The 14180-nt window shown below is 37.4% G+C and overlaps 1 protein-coding gene and 1 long non-coding RNA gene across 5 annotated transcripts in view; one reads left to right on the top strand and one right to left on the bottom strand.

Moving 5' to 3' along the window:
- Nucleotides 1-4976: 4976 nt before the first annotated feature.
- LOC107077129 (uncharacterized) lies at nt 4977-14167 on the bottom strand. 2 transcript variants are annotated; one of them, XR_001478241.2, is made up of 3 exons: nt 13908-14167; nt 12912-13045; nt 4977-5135 (listed from the first exon to the last, which is right to left on the bottom strand). It is a non-coding gene; the product is annotated as an uncharacterized lncRNA (long non-coding RNA). The 2 variants fall into 2 exon arrangements; XR_011182451.1 differs by lacking the exon at nt 4977-5135 and adding an exon at nt 10696-10782.
- The window catches only part of LOC102689507 (dihydropyrimidinase-related protein 2), a 31335-nt gene continuing 25246 nt past the window's right edge, over nt 8092-14180 (top strand). The window contains exons 1-2 of one of the 3 annotated variants that reach the window (XM_069180417.1): nt 8092-8186; nt 8588-9040. In XM_069180417.1, the coding sequence (XP_069036518.1) occupies nt 8741-9040 (300 nt within the window). In that variant the 5' untranslated portion in view covers nt 8092-8186; nt 8588-8740. Of the gene's footprint in view, nt 8222-8587; nt 9041-14180 lie in introns of all 3 variants that reach the window. The other 2 variants (XM_006625717.3, XM_069180411.1) reach the window with 2 other exon arrangements.

The following is a 14180-nucleotide window of genomic DNA, read 5'->3' as shown; positions in this document are numbered from 1 at the left end:
CGATAGTGCAGCTCATAAAACAGTTTAGAGAAAATCATCAGGCTATGTTTCCAGGCTTCAGGAAATGTTCTGGGCTCACAGAATAAAGTACCAAATCTCTTAATTCTTGAACAGAGAAGACTGCGAGGGGATTTTATCCATTTTTTCAGAACTCTCAAAGGTATGGACAAGCCCAGGGGACTTCATGACTTCCCTGCCATATTATCAAAAGTGGTACTCAGACTTCCACCAAGAAATATCAATGTGAGATTAGAAATAGCTATATTATTTTTGCCATCCCCGTTATTACAAACAACAAACGGTGGTAATTTAGACCATTTAAGTCAATTGGTTCAATTAAATTATGAGAAGCTCAAGTGAAAGAAAAAATCAGAGTTTCTGTGGCTCTTCAACACCAGATGTTACGTTTTCTGGTTTCCATCATTTCCAGTCCCTGGTCTTGTAGTCTGGATACAAGGGAAGCAGAATCCAGTTAACATGGATTCCTGCAAATTGTGTTTAGAAACCCAGTCTTCTGGTTTTTAACCCCACTCAAACTCACTTGTAACTTCAGTGATCTAAATTAGTGGTCTTTTCAGCTTCTTGAACACTGTGTCAAATTAAAAAAAAATACAAGTCAGCAAAGGTCCCCATCAAATACTGTATACATAGCAAAAATATTTACTTTAAATAAAATGAAAAATCATTATTGATCTTCTGCTCCTGAAACGTAGGAGATTCACCCTCATCTGCATGGATGTTTCACAGGTTTACAGGTTCATAAGATTTTTCATGCACTTGTAGTAGGCCTTAATATCCCGCTGTTTCATTTTTTTTGTCAAATTGCTGTTTTTTTTTCAAAACCACATGATTTATGGATGTGTGGAGCTACTACATGATTACTGATCTGACTTGTCTCAGGTAGATACCTGTATAAGTAGTATTTTATTTGAATCTTTTAAAGTTGAAAATACACTGGATTCAATTAGAGTAACTAGTACCTTTACAGGCCTTGATGCCAATGTTACTCTTCCTAATTTAACAATTTGACCAAGTATTTCACTGCAATCAACACTGTAAGACCTTGTGACACTCCAGAAACAATTTGACATATACTGTAGTTCTTGTCTAGGAAGTTATTCCCTGCCCTACGCTGCCTCTCAGTGGTCACTGTACAGGTTTCAGTCAACAGGGTGTGTTTCAGTTTTCTGTGCTTTGTGCGGACAGCATACAGGACTGTGAACAAGAGATAATTATGTTAGTGCCTTCCTGGCTGTGTATGTACTGTTTGTGATTGAGGGAGTAGCATTTGATGTCTATGGGTGTCTCTGAGTAGGTGTGGCTGAGAGCTCCTCTTCCAAATGAGGTAGAACAAGTGGTCTGTAGATCAATATTAATGTATTTCAGTCTGTTAAATGCAGTGACTTAATGCCTTCTTAAAATGAAGAAGCCCAACTAGACTCAATTTCCTTCAAGTATGCTGTGCTACTACAGTATTGCACCACATATGCTAGAAGATTGAACCACACCTTTCATTTTTCTACAGAAGGTTCCTTTTTTATTATTGATTTTGATATAATTATTCAAGAAATACCTCACTGTTGTGAGACAAATTTTAAAAATATTTTTGTAATTTAACATCTCAGCTTGGACTGTATCTCCAATAAAAATGCTTTCCTGAGCTTTCCTTGCCCATTTAGAAATACACCCTGTACTGCAATGGCATTTTTTCTTAATCACACCACCTGGCACAGTGTAGCCTTAAGTCTTTGCCAGGACTCCAGCTGCTGCCAGTGTTACACTGTTAGATCATCTGGTGAGAAGGAAAATTCAGTCGTAGGCCTCCCAGATCCGGGGCTGACCAGCTAGTGGATATTTATCTGATTAGAGAGGGTTAACATAAAATATAGGGCAATGCTAATCCAATGACTGTTAAAAATCCTACAGTTTCTCACAGTGTTCCACCAGTCAGAGTCTATAGCATAAGTAAGAATGGAATCTCAGCTGCGTGCTGTTGCTAATGGCAGAAGTCTGTATGGCTTTGTTCCCTCCCCCTCTTATCTAGCAATGCAAGTACAATTTCTGTGAATGGGAAGGGGGTGAAATAAGCATACTGAACATTTATCTTTTGTATGACATTTTCCTTTCTGCGATTGCTTTTTTTAAAATTCATCTCCTTCATATTTGTATTACAGCTGCACTACAGATGTCCTTCCAAAGTTGGTATTTCAGATGATAATATGTATGTGTCCAAATACAGAAGGATTTCATTTATTTACCATGGTAACCATTCATCTAATTATAAAAGGGAGGTGGGTGTTTGCTTTCATGCAATTTAAATGTTGCATAATGAATAATTGATCTTTTTCAAGTCACAAAATTAGGAATGAAGGTTGCTCAAAATTATTTATCATGTGTTTTGGACTGCATTGTCTTTATTTCATTTGAAAACAATATTTGTATGTTTTTCTTTTATTGTTTTATGTAATAAAGAGGGTACAAGCTGTGTATTACATCCTTGATATACAAGCTATACGTTGCAAGCTTCATCAATATGTTGGTGTGCATATATATTGTATTTCTCTTTAAGGGTACAATTGGGCTCATAAATCCAGTAGCTCCCACAGCAGCAGCACGAGGTTAACAGTGCAGATTTCACCAAAAGATGATCCCTTTGAAATACATAAAAATAGCCTTTTGGGCCTGCAGACAGACTTACCCAGTTCAGAGTACTACAACATGATTTTGTTCTAGTTTTCAGCTAAAAATAAAGACACCAAGAACCTGCAAGGAATGGCTCACAGTCCTAGATAGCACTTTTTTGTTCTTTACTTAGAAGTGTTGAATGTGACTGAGTTATGCAGGTGCTGTGGTGAAGTGCATCATGAAGTACATCTATAGGAGATGCATGCAGCCAACACCCTGTTACCCATGGCAACAATCACAAGCGCTGCATTGGGAGGAGCCAATGGTTACAGCAATGCTATTGGATGGCAGCAGGTGTTCTGAGGTTCTGTATGGGGGGGCAAGAAGGATGGGGAGGGGAGGAGTGGGTGTCTAGGAGAAAGAATGAGAGAGCAAAAACTGCCACTGCAGTCTGGCTGCACTGTAGTTTTTTTTGCTTGAGAGCTCTTTCATAGGTAAGATGCTTGTCCAATTTAAACAATGTCTGTTGTCCCCAAGAACTCTGTGTCTTTGCCATTTTCAACTCACAGTAAAAGGATGCAAATAAAAACAATACAAAACACAGGGACTCCCTTAAATAAAGGTATGCACTGTATTACAATAACTAAATAGTATAAATAGAGTATCTTTTGATTATCACACTGAAGTAGAATTAATGGCGTAAATGATTTAAAAGGCGGTGATCCAGGATTTCATCAATAAGACATCAAATTCACTGAGAAAATATCTTCTTAGCAACATATCCAACCTGTACAAATCCCTGATTGATTCACTGCAATACCAAGGCATAGCACAGAAGACTGGGTTAAGTCTGTTTTAAACATACAGATGTACTTTTAGAGATTAAAGATCTCAGACACTTCATTACGTGAAATCTTGGTATCTACTAGCTCTAATGTGAAATTCAAGGATTCTATCAACTGTATTAAAATATATTTTAATTTTGTGTTTAAAGTGGTTTACTGCTATTGTCACACACAATTCTTGTTTGGTTAAAAACTTACAGAAAGTGTTATTTTACAGAATGATGATGACAGATGCTATTTCAAAACAAGGACAAATCTTTACATAAACTAAAACAATACATAACAGCAGCGTAACCTCACGTAGTTGTAGTTTCGGAAGCAAAACGAGGTTGGGGCAGAGCAGTACTGTGATGGGAAAACTCCATGTAAAACCAGATTGATGCTGTATGTGGTGTTGGTGGACCAGTAGGTGGCACTCTTACCCCTGGACAATAATTTCCAAACCAATGCCTCAGCATACTGTAGCTATCAGGGACACTGCATTATAGGGGGTGCTGTCTCTCAAATGAGAAATTAAACAAAGGTGACTAGTTGGTTGTTGCTCTGTTTGTAAGATTAGTGGCACTCTGTTGTTCTAGATTCAAGAATCCTCTCTTGCCTCTTTGTTATTTGCACTGTGTGCTGGGATTGCTGGTACTGTACATAATGGTTGCTGCATGTCACCCAGGTGAGTGACTTAAATGGCTAAATTGGATGAAGGGAGTCCCCACCTATTGCTTAATGTAGTTTATGATATATTGGGATGAAATTATTAAATAATTAGATTGATATAATAATAATTACCGTCTTGAGGTACTTCATAAGAAAACAAATGCCACTAAAAGGAACAAGACATCTGCTGAGCTTTAAAACTATATCCACAGCATGAGGAATTTTGGATGGGGGGGGTTCCTTTCTAAAAAGGCTTGCCTGTTTTCAGGGGCATGCTGAGAATGTTCAAAAGCTCAGAGTCCTGATAGAGCCAGGCAAGGAAGTACGGTGGCACTTTGTGTAGGTTGCATAGTTCTCAGCTATGCAGTGCTTTCTACTTGGTATTTCTACAGTGCGACCTTAAAACCAGTTCAAAATGAAAGCAACAGCCAAGGCAGAAATTTAAAAACAGGAGGGATATAACCTCTAGTCCAAGCCCTGGTTATTATATGCACTGCCAATTTTTACACTGTATTCCTTTTCAAAGCACTTCCTGACACATTGTTGCTTATGGTCCCAAGGATTTTCCTTGACTGTGTTTACTGGGAATTTCCGTGTTTCAACCATTTTCAATTTCCACCCCAGCAAGAATACTTACCGTACTTGGCTAAAATTGAGAGAAATAATTTGTGGAGGATTTGCTCCTCTGTGAGAAAGGCTTCAGAGCTTCCTCACTACACTTCCTCCTGTTCTGACCCTAGAGATGTCTTTTAAACTTTTTTATGTTTTTATTTTCCCAAGTAATGCCTGATAGTAATACGGCACATGCAATAGGATACAGAATAAAAAGGGAAATCAAGAAAATATTCCTTCATGTTAAGAACTTTTCCTTCTTTTATTTTCTGAGATCAAAAAACAGCAGACATGTTCAATCATGCTTCACATGGCTCATGCTCAAATGTTGACAGAGGAATTCATTTTGCAACAGTGGCCACTTTCTTTGATCTGGCAGTCAGTCTCCAAATGAGGACGAGCCTGTCGAGGAAGCAATATAATTAGAGAGAAGCTGTGCAGGACAGTGTTGCCCTGTTTGAGTGGCAGACATGAAAAGACTCTTTTGCTTCAGAGCTGGCACCCAGCAACTGCCCACACTGCCAGTTCTGCCTTGTTTTGCCCAGGCGGGGAATGGCAAAGTATGATTGGGTACCTTAACTCCTCCTGTGCTGTTCTCAAGTATCTGCAGTGAGAGAGAGATGCACATCTATTCCATCCTATGATCTCGTTGTTTTATCTGTGCGTCTTATTGTTGTTTCTTTAAATTTCATATCAGAATGTGATTTTGAGCTTTATGACACTAACACATTTTTCATTTTATGAAGTAATAAAGAATAACGGGAGAGATACGTCTGTTTTTGACAGATGTATTAGACTCGTTTGAAAGGAAACCTAATGTAGAATTATGTTCAGTCTTGCTGGGGCACAGATAAATAGAGAGTACAGTCATGCACCGTGTGCATATTTATTATAGTTGCACAGGCAGGTAGCTAGCTACATCATTTCACATCACTCTCTATTTCAGACATTCATGTTCCAATGCATCTATTGTCCTGTTCTTCCTGCATAAAGGAGATTCCTGAAAGGCCTGAAGAGCAGTATTTCACAAGCTGCATATTAGAAAGTCTCTGCTTTTTGGAATGAATATCTGATCACTTATGTTTCCCCCATATTTCTTGTTTCACAAGGCCGTTTCCCTCTACGCATGCTCACACACAAAGATAAACACACCAAACCATAATACCCCAGGGATCTGTTCTTTCAGAGGGGCAACAGACCCTTTGCTACCTCGTCTCTATAGAAACGGTGCCTTGGCTACAGCAATTATTGCAAGGTCTCTTTGACTGGAGAACAAAAACAGTGTGTGTCTAACCCTTGAAGCTGTGCTTAGAATATTACTAGTCATTCTGCCAGGGTGTGTCTTGACCTCTTACTCTTTCTCTCCCCCACCCCCCTTCCTTCTCAGAATGACTGCCATTGCTATCATGCTTAGACTTTTTGTTTAAGTGGTTGAAAGATACAGTATATTAGCCAAGGAAATACTCAGGGAACTTAGATTGACAAGTCATCGCCATACAGTAATAATTAAAATGGGTGGCCACTTTGTCCAGCAGTGCAAGCCAGTCACAACCTTAATGATCAACTAAACATTCTGTTTATTATTAAGTTTTGTTTTTTGTTCATATAACCTACAGTAAAATCAATAGAAATAATAATGATGATATGTTAAATCTCTGATCAATCAATGAGTAGCAACCAAGCAAGAGGGGTCAATTAGCCTCCTCTTGTTTATATTTTTAGCCTGTTATGGTGTGTAGAAATGGCACTGGGTTGTTAGGTTTTGGGTGTTAGCAGAGACATTGTATTTGTAACTTAAGCTTTAGGTTATTTATTATTAACTAGTTCATTGTCAATTCAAAGATAAATATTAAAACTATTTTCATGGGTTTCTGGAATTTAAGTTAAATAAAATGTTAAAATGTCAAATAAAAATTTATAATTTATGTTTTATTCTTGACTGAATCAAAGGAATTTTAAAATTTGATCTCAATATTTTACTTTTTCCTATCGTTGAAAATGATGTACACAATCAGGCATTAAGATGCTTTTTATAGTCTCTTTTATGTGAGAACATGCAGGAAAGATGACCTCTCCCACAACCTTACCACCTGTTTCATAAACTTCCCTGAGGAAGACGCTACTGGTCTATTATACCCAGAACCACCTTGTATTTATACAGCATCTTTCCAAGGGTTTTCTTTTTGCTCAATCATATTTCCTCGTTATAAAGTATGTGCACTGTCTCAATTATGTATATTGTCTTGTTTGTGTATGTTATAAGTAGAATGTTATTGCAGCACCAAGTACAACAGAGTAAATTACTTGTTCATGAAATGTACTTGGTGAATAAAGGTGGTTCTGATTCTGACATGGTGTTGTAACAACAAGGTAAAGTATAAAGTGTGAGAAGATAATGATCGAATTTCCAAATCAGGCCGCAAGATTTGAGATACGCTTTCTTTTCTTCCCTAACCACTAGTAACATCGTTATAAGTACATAATAGAAAGATGACCGCCATTCTATAATTGCATATATTTGCATATCGTAAATTTATTTTCACGAGTTTTAAGGATCCAACACGTATTTAACTTGTTTTCAAAACTGATTTTTTTTTAATTTATTTAAGTGTATTACTGGGGTAGATGAAAAATTAGATGAACTATATGTGTTTGAAAGTTTTGCTATTACAAAGAGATTCATGCTGTCAAAAGTTCACGGCTATTGTGGAGAGACTGCTTGGTGCTGAAGGGACAGCGCCCAAGACTGAGATGACGATGCAAGTCGGCACGCACAATGCGGCCTGCTGGGCAGGTTTTCCCTTGGGTTACATGTCTCGTCTCCTGCACCAAATGAACACCAGCTCAAACAGACACCTGCCATGGCTCCTGCATCGCACCCAGAACCAGAACATTTCGCATGCTGAATTTTACAACAAAACGCAGTAGATCCGTTTTTCACTCATCTTCGTTGATCGCATACTGTATCTTGACTTCTTTAAAAAAATACATCTATTTTTTCTACTGCTTCAACACGTAGTTTTGCTATTTATTTCTTTTTGATAACAAACGACTGATTATCAAAACTTCACTTTGACCAAAAAAAAAACTGAAAGGCTTCGATGCATTTCATGTATGCTCACAGACCATTTCACGGCGTGCTGACAAAGGGATGCTCAAACACGCATTTACTAGTAAGATGCAGCTACATTGCCACTGTATTCCCCCAACTGAAACCATAATTTTAAAATCCCTATAAGAGCATTAGGAGTTAAAAGTCATACAATATACAGGAGTACATTATATTCACCATCAACACCACATCACTTCCGGATGAACACCCCTTCACCTCTCTCTTTTGCTCTCTCTCTCTCTTTATTTCGCTCTAGCTCTCCTCTTGGCGGAGTTACTTCTCCTGTTTGCCTGGAACTTCTTACCTCAGCTGCCTCGCTCCGCACCCAAGAGCGCAAGAGGGTCTGTTGTTAATTGCAGCACTGGCGGTAGTGTTTGTCAGTGTCTTCTGACTATTATTTATAGCGTTTATTTAAGAGCCTCTGGCTTTCTCTTTTAGGGATTGAAATGGGCTCGGCATCTCTGAATGACTGACGTTTGTCTGTTTGTGTATGTGCAACAGATTGGACGCCCATTTTTGAATAAAAACGAATTAAGAAATAGTGCTAAATAGTGCTAAACTTAAAGAAATGAGCACTGTAAAATGTTTAAATATAAAAGTTGGGATAAATTCCGAATATGAAATAGTGTTCTTTATTTCTTCTCCTAAAATTATACCATGCGCATTGAAAAATAAGTACACATCTCACGTACCGGTGTATCGTGATTTTTTATACTTCCCTTCTTTACATATTGCATTTCAGGGCTGAAGATTACTGCGCCGCACACCCTGTAGTGACTGAGGACCACCTGCACCAAAACTGGTGAAGGCGGCTATTTGCTGTGCAAATTTAACAACGGCAGCAGTGGCAGTAGCAGTAGCAGCAACAACAGCGAGCAGCAGCACACATTGAAAGATGTCGACCACCGAAGAAGTGCCTGCATTTTTTAAAAACATGGGATCAGGCAGCCCCAAACCGCGGCAGAAATTCTGTGGCATGTTCTGTCCGGTGGAGGGTTCGACTGAGAACAAGACCTTAGATTTCGACTCGCTCTCAGGGAGCCGGGGCGGTGGCAGGACTGACAGTAGGGTAATTGACAAGCAGAGGGACATCTCCCAGACGGGCTATCCCAGAGGCACATCGTTGGAATCGGGGAGGAAGGTGGAGATCAGGCGAGGCACCGGCAAGGAAGCTCTACAGAACCTCAACGACAAGGTAGGTGTACCATTGTGCACTGTAACGTCAACGGACTAGTGCATCTTTTCGTTGTCAAAGATGTTTTTGGCTTTCTTGTGTCTGCCTGAATTAAATAATAAATAAATGGACTGAAACTATGGGAGAATTGTAAAGCACTTCCTATTGATCGTTATTTCTTGCTAAAATTTCCATTCTTTGCCAGAGGACTTATTGCTATGGAATGTTAGTTTGATGACTAGACAATACCATTTGGAATCGTTTAACTAATAATGACTTTGCACTGTAGCTTCATAATGCCCTTTTTTCTTTGTGCATTTTTAAGTAATTAGGTAGTCACATTGTATTGCTCTGTCAGCATTTGCAAAGTCACATCCACCGTGCAATTGTGAGATATGCCTACATATTCTCCTCTGTTTAAACAGATGGGGGTCTTTTTTATTTTGGGTCTTTTTATTTTGTCTGTATGTACACCTGTGTCTGGAACTTCTTGGCCGGTGATTAGAAAAAATATAAAAGACCTCCCCCTCATTATATATGCATCTAGGAAACCTCAGTTTGGGCCACTCTTTCTCAATGGGACTGTAAAGTTGGATCCAGCACTGACAAGCCTGAAGGAAGAAAAGCCCAACAAGAAAATCCAAGTCAAAGCCATTTTGCACCTTTTAAAATTAATTTCATGTTTGATATAAAAATGAAGAAAAATGACTGTGGCATTGTATTAAACAAGAGCTACAGACAATCAAGGGTACAAGGGGAAAGAAATGAACTTCTGTCTACGAAAGTCTTCCTTTGTGATGAAATGGAGCAAATCTAAGATGCAGATGACCGGTTCAGAGAGGCATCACCTCATAAATGCACTGTGCTGTACATATGTTTGCAGAAAACTTTCTGGACAGGTCACATCACACTCGTATCCTACACTTGGATTTTTTATAGAAGCAAACGCTTGTATCAAGGACAAAGAACAAATGCAGGGGCTTACCATACAGCAGGTCCAGAGTGGCTACACATAGTTAGAGATTTTGTATTACCCAAACCTTTAATGTATAAATCGATTCAATTGCCAGAGTTCATTTTCCAAAATGAACATTAGTTCAACTGCATTTTACAAAGAATTAATTACACCCTCGGGGCCACAGGGCATTCTGCTTTTTTGAACCCAACTATTTGCTTAATCAGACTAATTCTGTCAGTTTGTTAAATCTCACATGGGAGGGGATTTTAAAAACGTGTTGAACTGTGGCCCCTGTCTCTCCATTAAAGAGGCCAATAAACCTTTGAACATTGACCTTTGTGGCTCTCCAGGACTTGAGAGGGCAATGCTCATAAGATGAGCAATAATAATAATTAATCTTTGTGACTGCTTTTCAACAAACCCAAAGAATATGCAACAACACGCACTAACTGCACTGTAATAAACAACAGAATCAAAAAAGAATGTTGGAAAAAGTACAGGAAGTTAAATTTGTGAAACCGTAAGTAAAATCAATCCAGTTTTTTTTTAAAGATTTGGGCAGCCAGTTCCACAGACACAAGTAGACTCACTCACCCACTGAACGGAGCATGGTCTTCATCAAAGTAAGATGTCCTGAACCTGTGGATCTTAGATCTGTAGACCTTCGATTAAGATCTGGATTATACTCATGCAATTAATCCTTCAATAAATGTGTACAGAAAAGTTCACTTTGAATTTCACTGGAAGTGCTGATGCACAGTACTTTTATAGCACATGAATTGCAGAATTCTGGATGTACTCAAGCCTGGTGGAAGAAAGATAATCTTTCATTTGATGTTACTAGCATGCACTTCAGATGAAAAAAAAACACTAAGGTGTCTAACCGTGACAAAGACACCACTACACAAAAAAGTACAGAAGAGGCAAAGTAAAATCTCAATTTAAGTGTCCAGTTTAGTTCCAGATATGATAGTGTTTCCACAAGCAATCACATTACATATGGACATACTGTATATATCATATCGAGAAATTATTTATTCATTTGATCTAGACCTTGTTCCAAATGTGTCCTTATGTTACAAGACCTCCTCCCACACCTGTATAACCTATGAATTCCTAAAAGAAGAACTCTAATCCAACTAGTGCAGGTGTGCAGTGATGAACACTAACCATGGGAGTGTGTTACAAGTAGTAACCACACTGAAACAGCAGACAGGATCAGGATTTTAAAAACAAGGGAGTCACCTCTGGTCTTTAGTATTGTCCTTTTATTGTCTCAATTTTTTCAAATATTCCCTCATAAAACACATTGTACTGTATAGAGTGTCCAACAGGATTATGTAATGACTATGGCAGATGGGGTCTACTAGTGCAATAGTATTTCTCTACCAAAGAGTTTTAAAATTTCCAGTTCTATTTTTCAATTTGTTTTATAACAAGATTACACGATTTAAAGATTGTACAGTGTTTCAATGAGCCATAACATAAAGAAAAAAGGGCAGTCTTTGTCTTTTATAAAAACTATACTATGAATACTGAGATTGTTTTAGATTATATATCATGCATTCCCAGCATCTTCTGTAAACGTCTGTAAACTGGACAAAGTGGATGTAGATATTTAAAAAGAAACCAATAGTTATGCTGGAATAAACTTTAAAAATTGATCCAAATCTTCACTTTACTGAAAAGGTAATTGGCAGGTTTTTCCCAACAGAGCCATCAAGAGACTAACGAGCTGTTGTGACAAGCCAAAAAAAGGAACAATACATACAATAGAAAATTGGGACCAGGATAAAAGCAAAGAAATCCTAATGTGTAAGACACGCAAGATGCTATGAATGATAAAGGACCACAGAGCTTGTTCTGCTAGCTCAGTGATCTAACACCCATTGCTAGGCCACATCCTGAACACAGTGACTTAGCAATCACATATTGTATTTTTGGTAATGTTCAATAAAAACTGTCAAATCTTTTTTTTTAAAGAAATACCAACTCCCTTTGATTCCTAAACAAACACTTTTGCTTTTCAGGTATGTGAAATGTTTTCAGGTATGCAAAAAAATGCACTTTCATGTTTTTCCATGGAAATTCAAAATGAATGCATGTTTTTTTTTCATTTTAGATTTAAAATTCTTTTAGTTTAAAGATAAGATGTTTGCATGGAAATTGGGTAAATGTTTTATATACCGTATGTATGTGTGTACAGTATGTCCATATATACAAATGTATTCAGAACATTGATATAATGTAACGGATCATTTGCTTTCATAAAACGAATGCAAGTGTGCATTCTGTATTTGTAGAATAAATACATGAAAACATTAAAACATTAATATAATATAATAACAATATTAAATATATTAATATATTAATATATAATATTAAACAATTTTTTAAATATAAAATGTTCAGAATGATTCATTTTGCAACAATCAGTATTTCTTTCTAAACCTGCTATGGCTTACATAACACAGTGAACATGCTTCCTGTAACTTTTAATAAGTTCACACACTACTCAGTAAGGAGCTTTAACCATACAGTACCTCATACAATCTATTTTTCAATATGAACTTTACATTTCTGAATAAATCACACTGTACTGGTAAAAAAAAAACTTAATTTGGTTTTAAAACAATTACAGTACATCCTTTGGTCCCATTTGACTTGGGACGTGTGGTCATGTGTTCATTTGGCAAATTCATGTCTGTTTATATTTATGTTGACATGGAGTGACTCCAGATTATTGTTCTGAGGTGTGAGTTAACCTCTCAATCCACTTTGCTTACAACACATTTGAGTAAAACTTTCTTACAGTCTGTTCCTGGTGGATCAACCATCTTACCAGCTTTCACTTTTTGGATGATAGACACAACAGAGGATAGTTTTATAGACTGTCTTGTAGTTGTAAGAGTCTGTGAGCTAATAACTACTTACCTCAGATCTTTGAATAATTCTCTAACTTCCCCCTTGATAATGTTATTCTGAATGATTTGCTTCTGTGTTCACTCTCCTCAAATTCCCAACGACAATCAGGGCAACTTCTAGAAATGTTCTGTGGCCTTGTCCACCTACCAGATTAACACAAATCACTAGGGAGACTGAATTGTCTACATTTTAACAGATTTATAAGGCATGAATACATTTAGATTTATGCAGTTATGTTAGTCAGACATGTTATTGTGATATCCAATATTGATAGTCGTATGACAATGAAATGTATATATTAAATACTGGATGTACACTTGCATTTTGTTAACTCTAACTTTTGTTACATTGTGTCAATATTGCTTGAATTAATGTGGAGCTAACTGTGCATACTTTATGTACAGTATGGGGTACAGTATATACTGGATATGCATGCCAGCATGGATGTATATCTGCAGTATACAAATATATAAAAGAGGAGGAGGGAGGGAGAATGGGTTTTTATTTTGAGACACTAATATATTGACTGAGGAAGAACAATCTTTATGTAAGGGACACTAGTTAATTATTTTCACAGAAAAATCCCTTACTGTTCTGCAGACCCTCAGCTTGACTTTATAAATGTAATACTTAATTTTTCCAGATACTTAGTAAGTCAATAGAAAACATATTCTCATTTACAATGACTACCTGGTACTGCAACCATTTTCAACTAGGTATTTACTGAAGCGAAGTACCTTGATGAAAGCTTTAAAAGCAGCATTTCATCTCATATTTCAACCCACAACCCCCCATCATGAATCGAGAGTTCTACCCAGTGCTTTATACTGTCTCAAAACAGTTTATCAGGTAAAAACTAATGTAGTGCAATTGCTTAATTTAGTATACAATGAAGAGTAGAGTATGTTTATAACAAGTGATGCTCACTTGGGAGAGCCCTTGAGATAAATGAATATCAATTCACATGAGCAATTAATGATTTGTAATTGGTTTAACTAGACTTACCTGCCATTGTTTCTATGCCAGAAATCACAGAGAATTTTAAGATGAAGGTAGGACCATTCAGGGCTGTAGTTCTCTGGGATCTGGAGACAGAAACTGTTTAATGCGCTGCTGGAAACTCCAGCTGACAGCTGACACACCCTGAAAATGAATGCTGACTGGTTCATTACAGTGCGGCACACATTAGTCCAAGAGGCTGCTACAGAGATTAATGTCCCTGTGCTCTGGAGAAAAGCCTGATATCACAAGACTCATTCGCTGAAGAGTAGTACTTGT

This window comes from Lepisosteus oculatus, chromosome 2 (assembly GCF_040954835.1).
Source record: "Lepisosteus oculatus isolate fLepOcu1 chromosome 2, fLepOcu1.hap2, whole genome shotgun sequence".
NCBI classification, from domain to species: Eukaryota; Metazoa; Chordata; class Actinopteri; order Semionotiformes; family Lepisosteidae; genus Lepisosteus; species Lepisosteus oculatus.
This window is presented reverse-complemented; position numbering and strand designations above follow the sequence as displayed.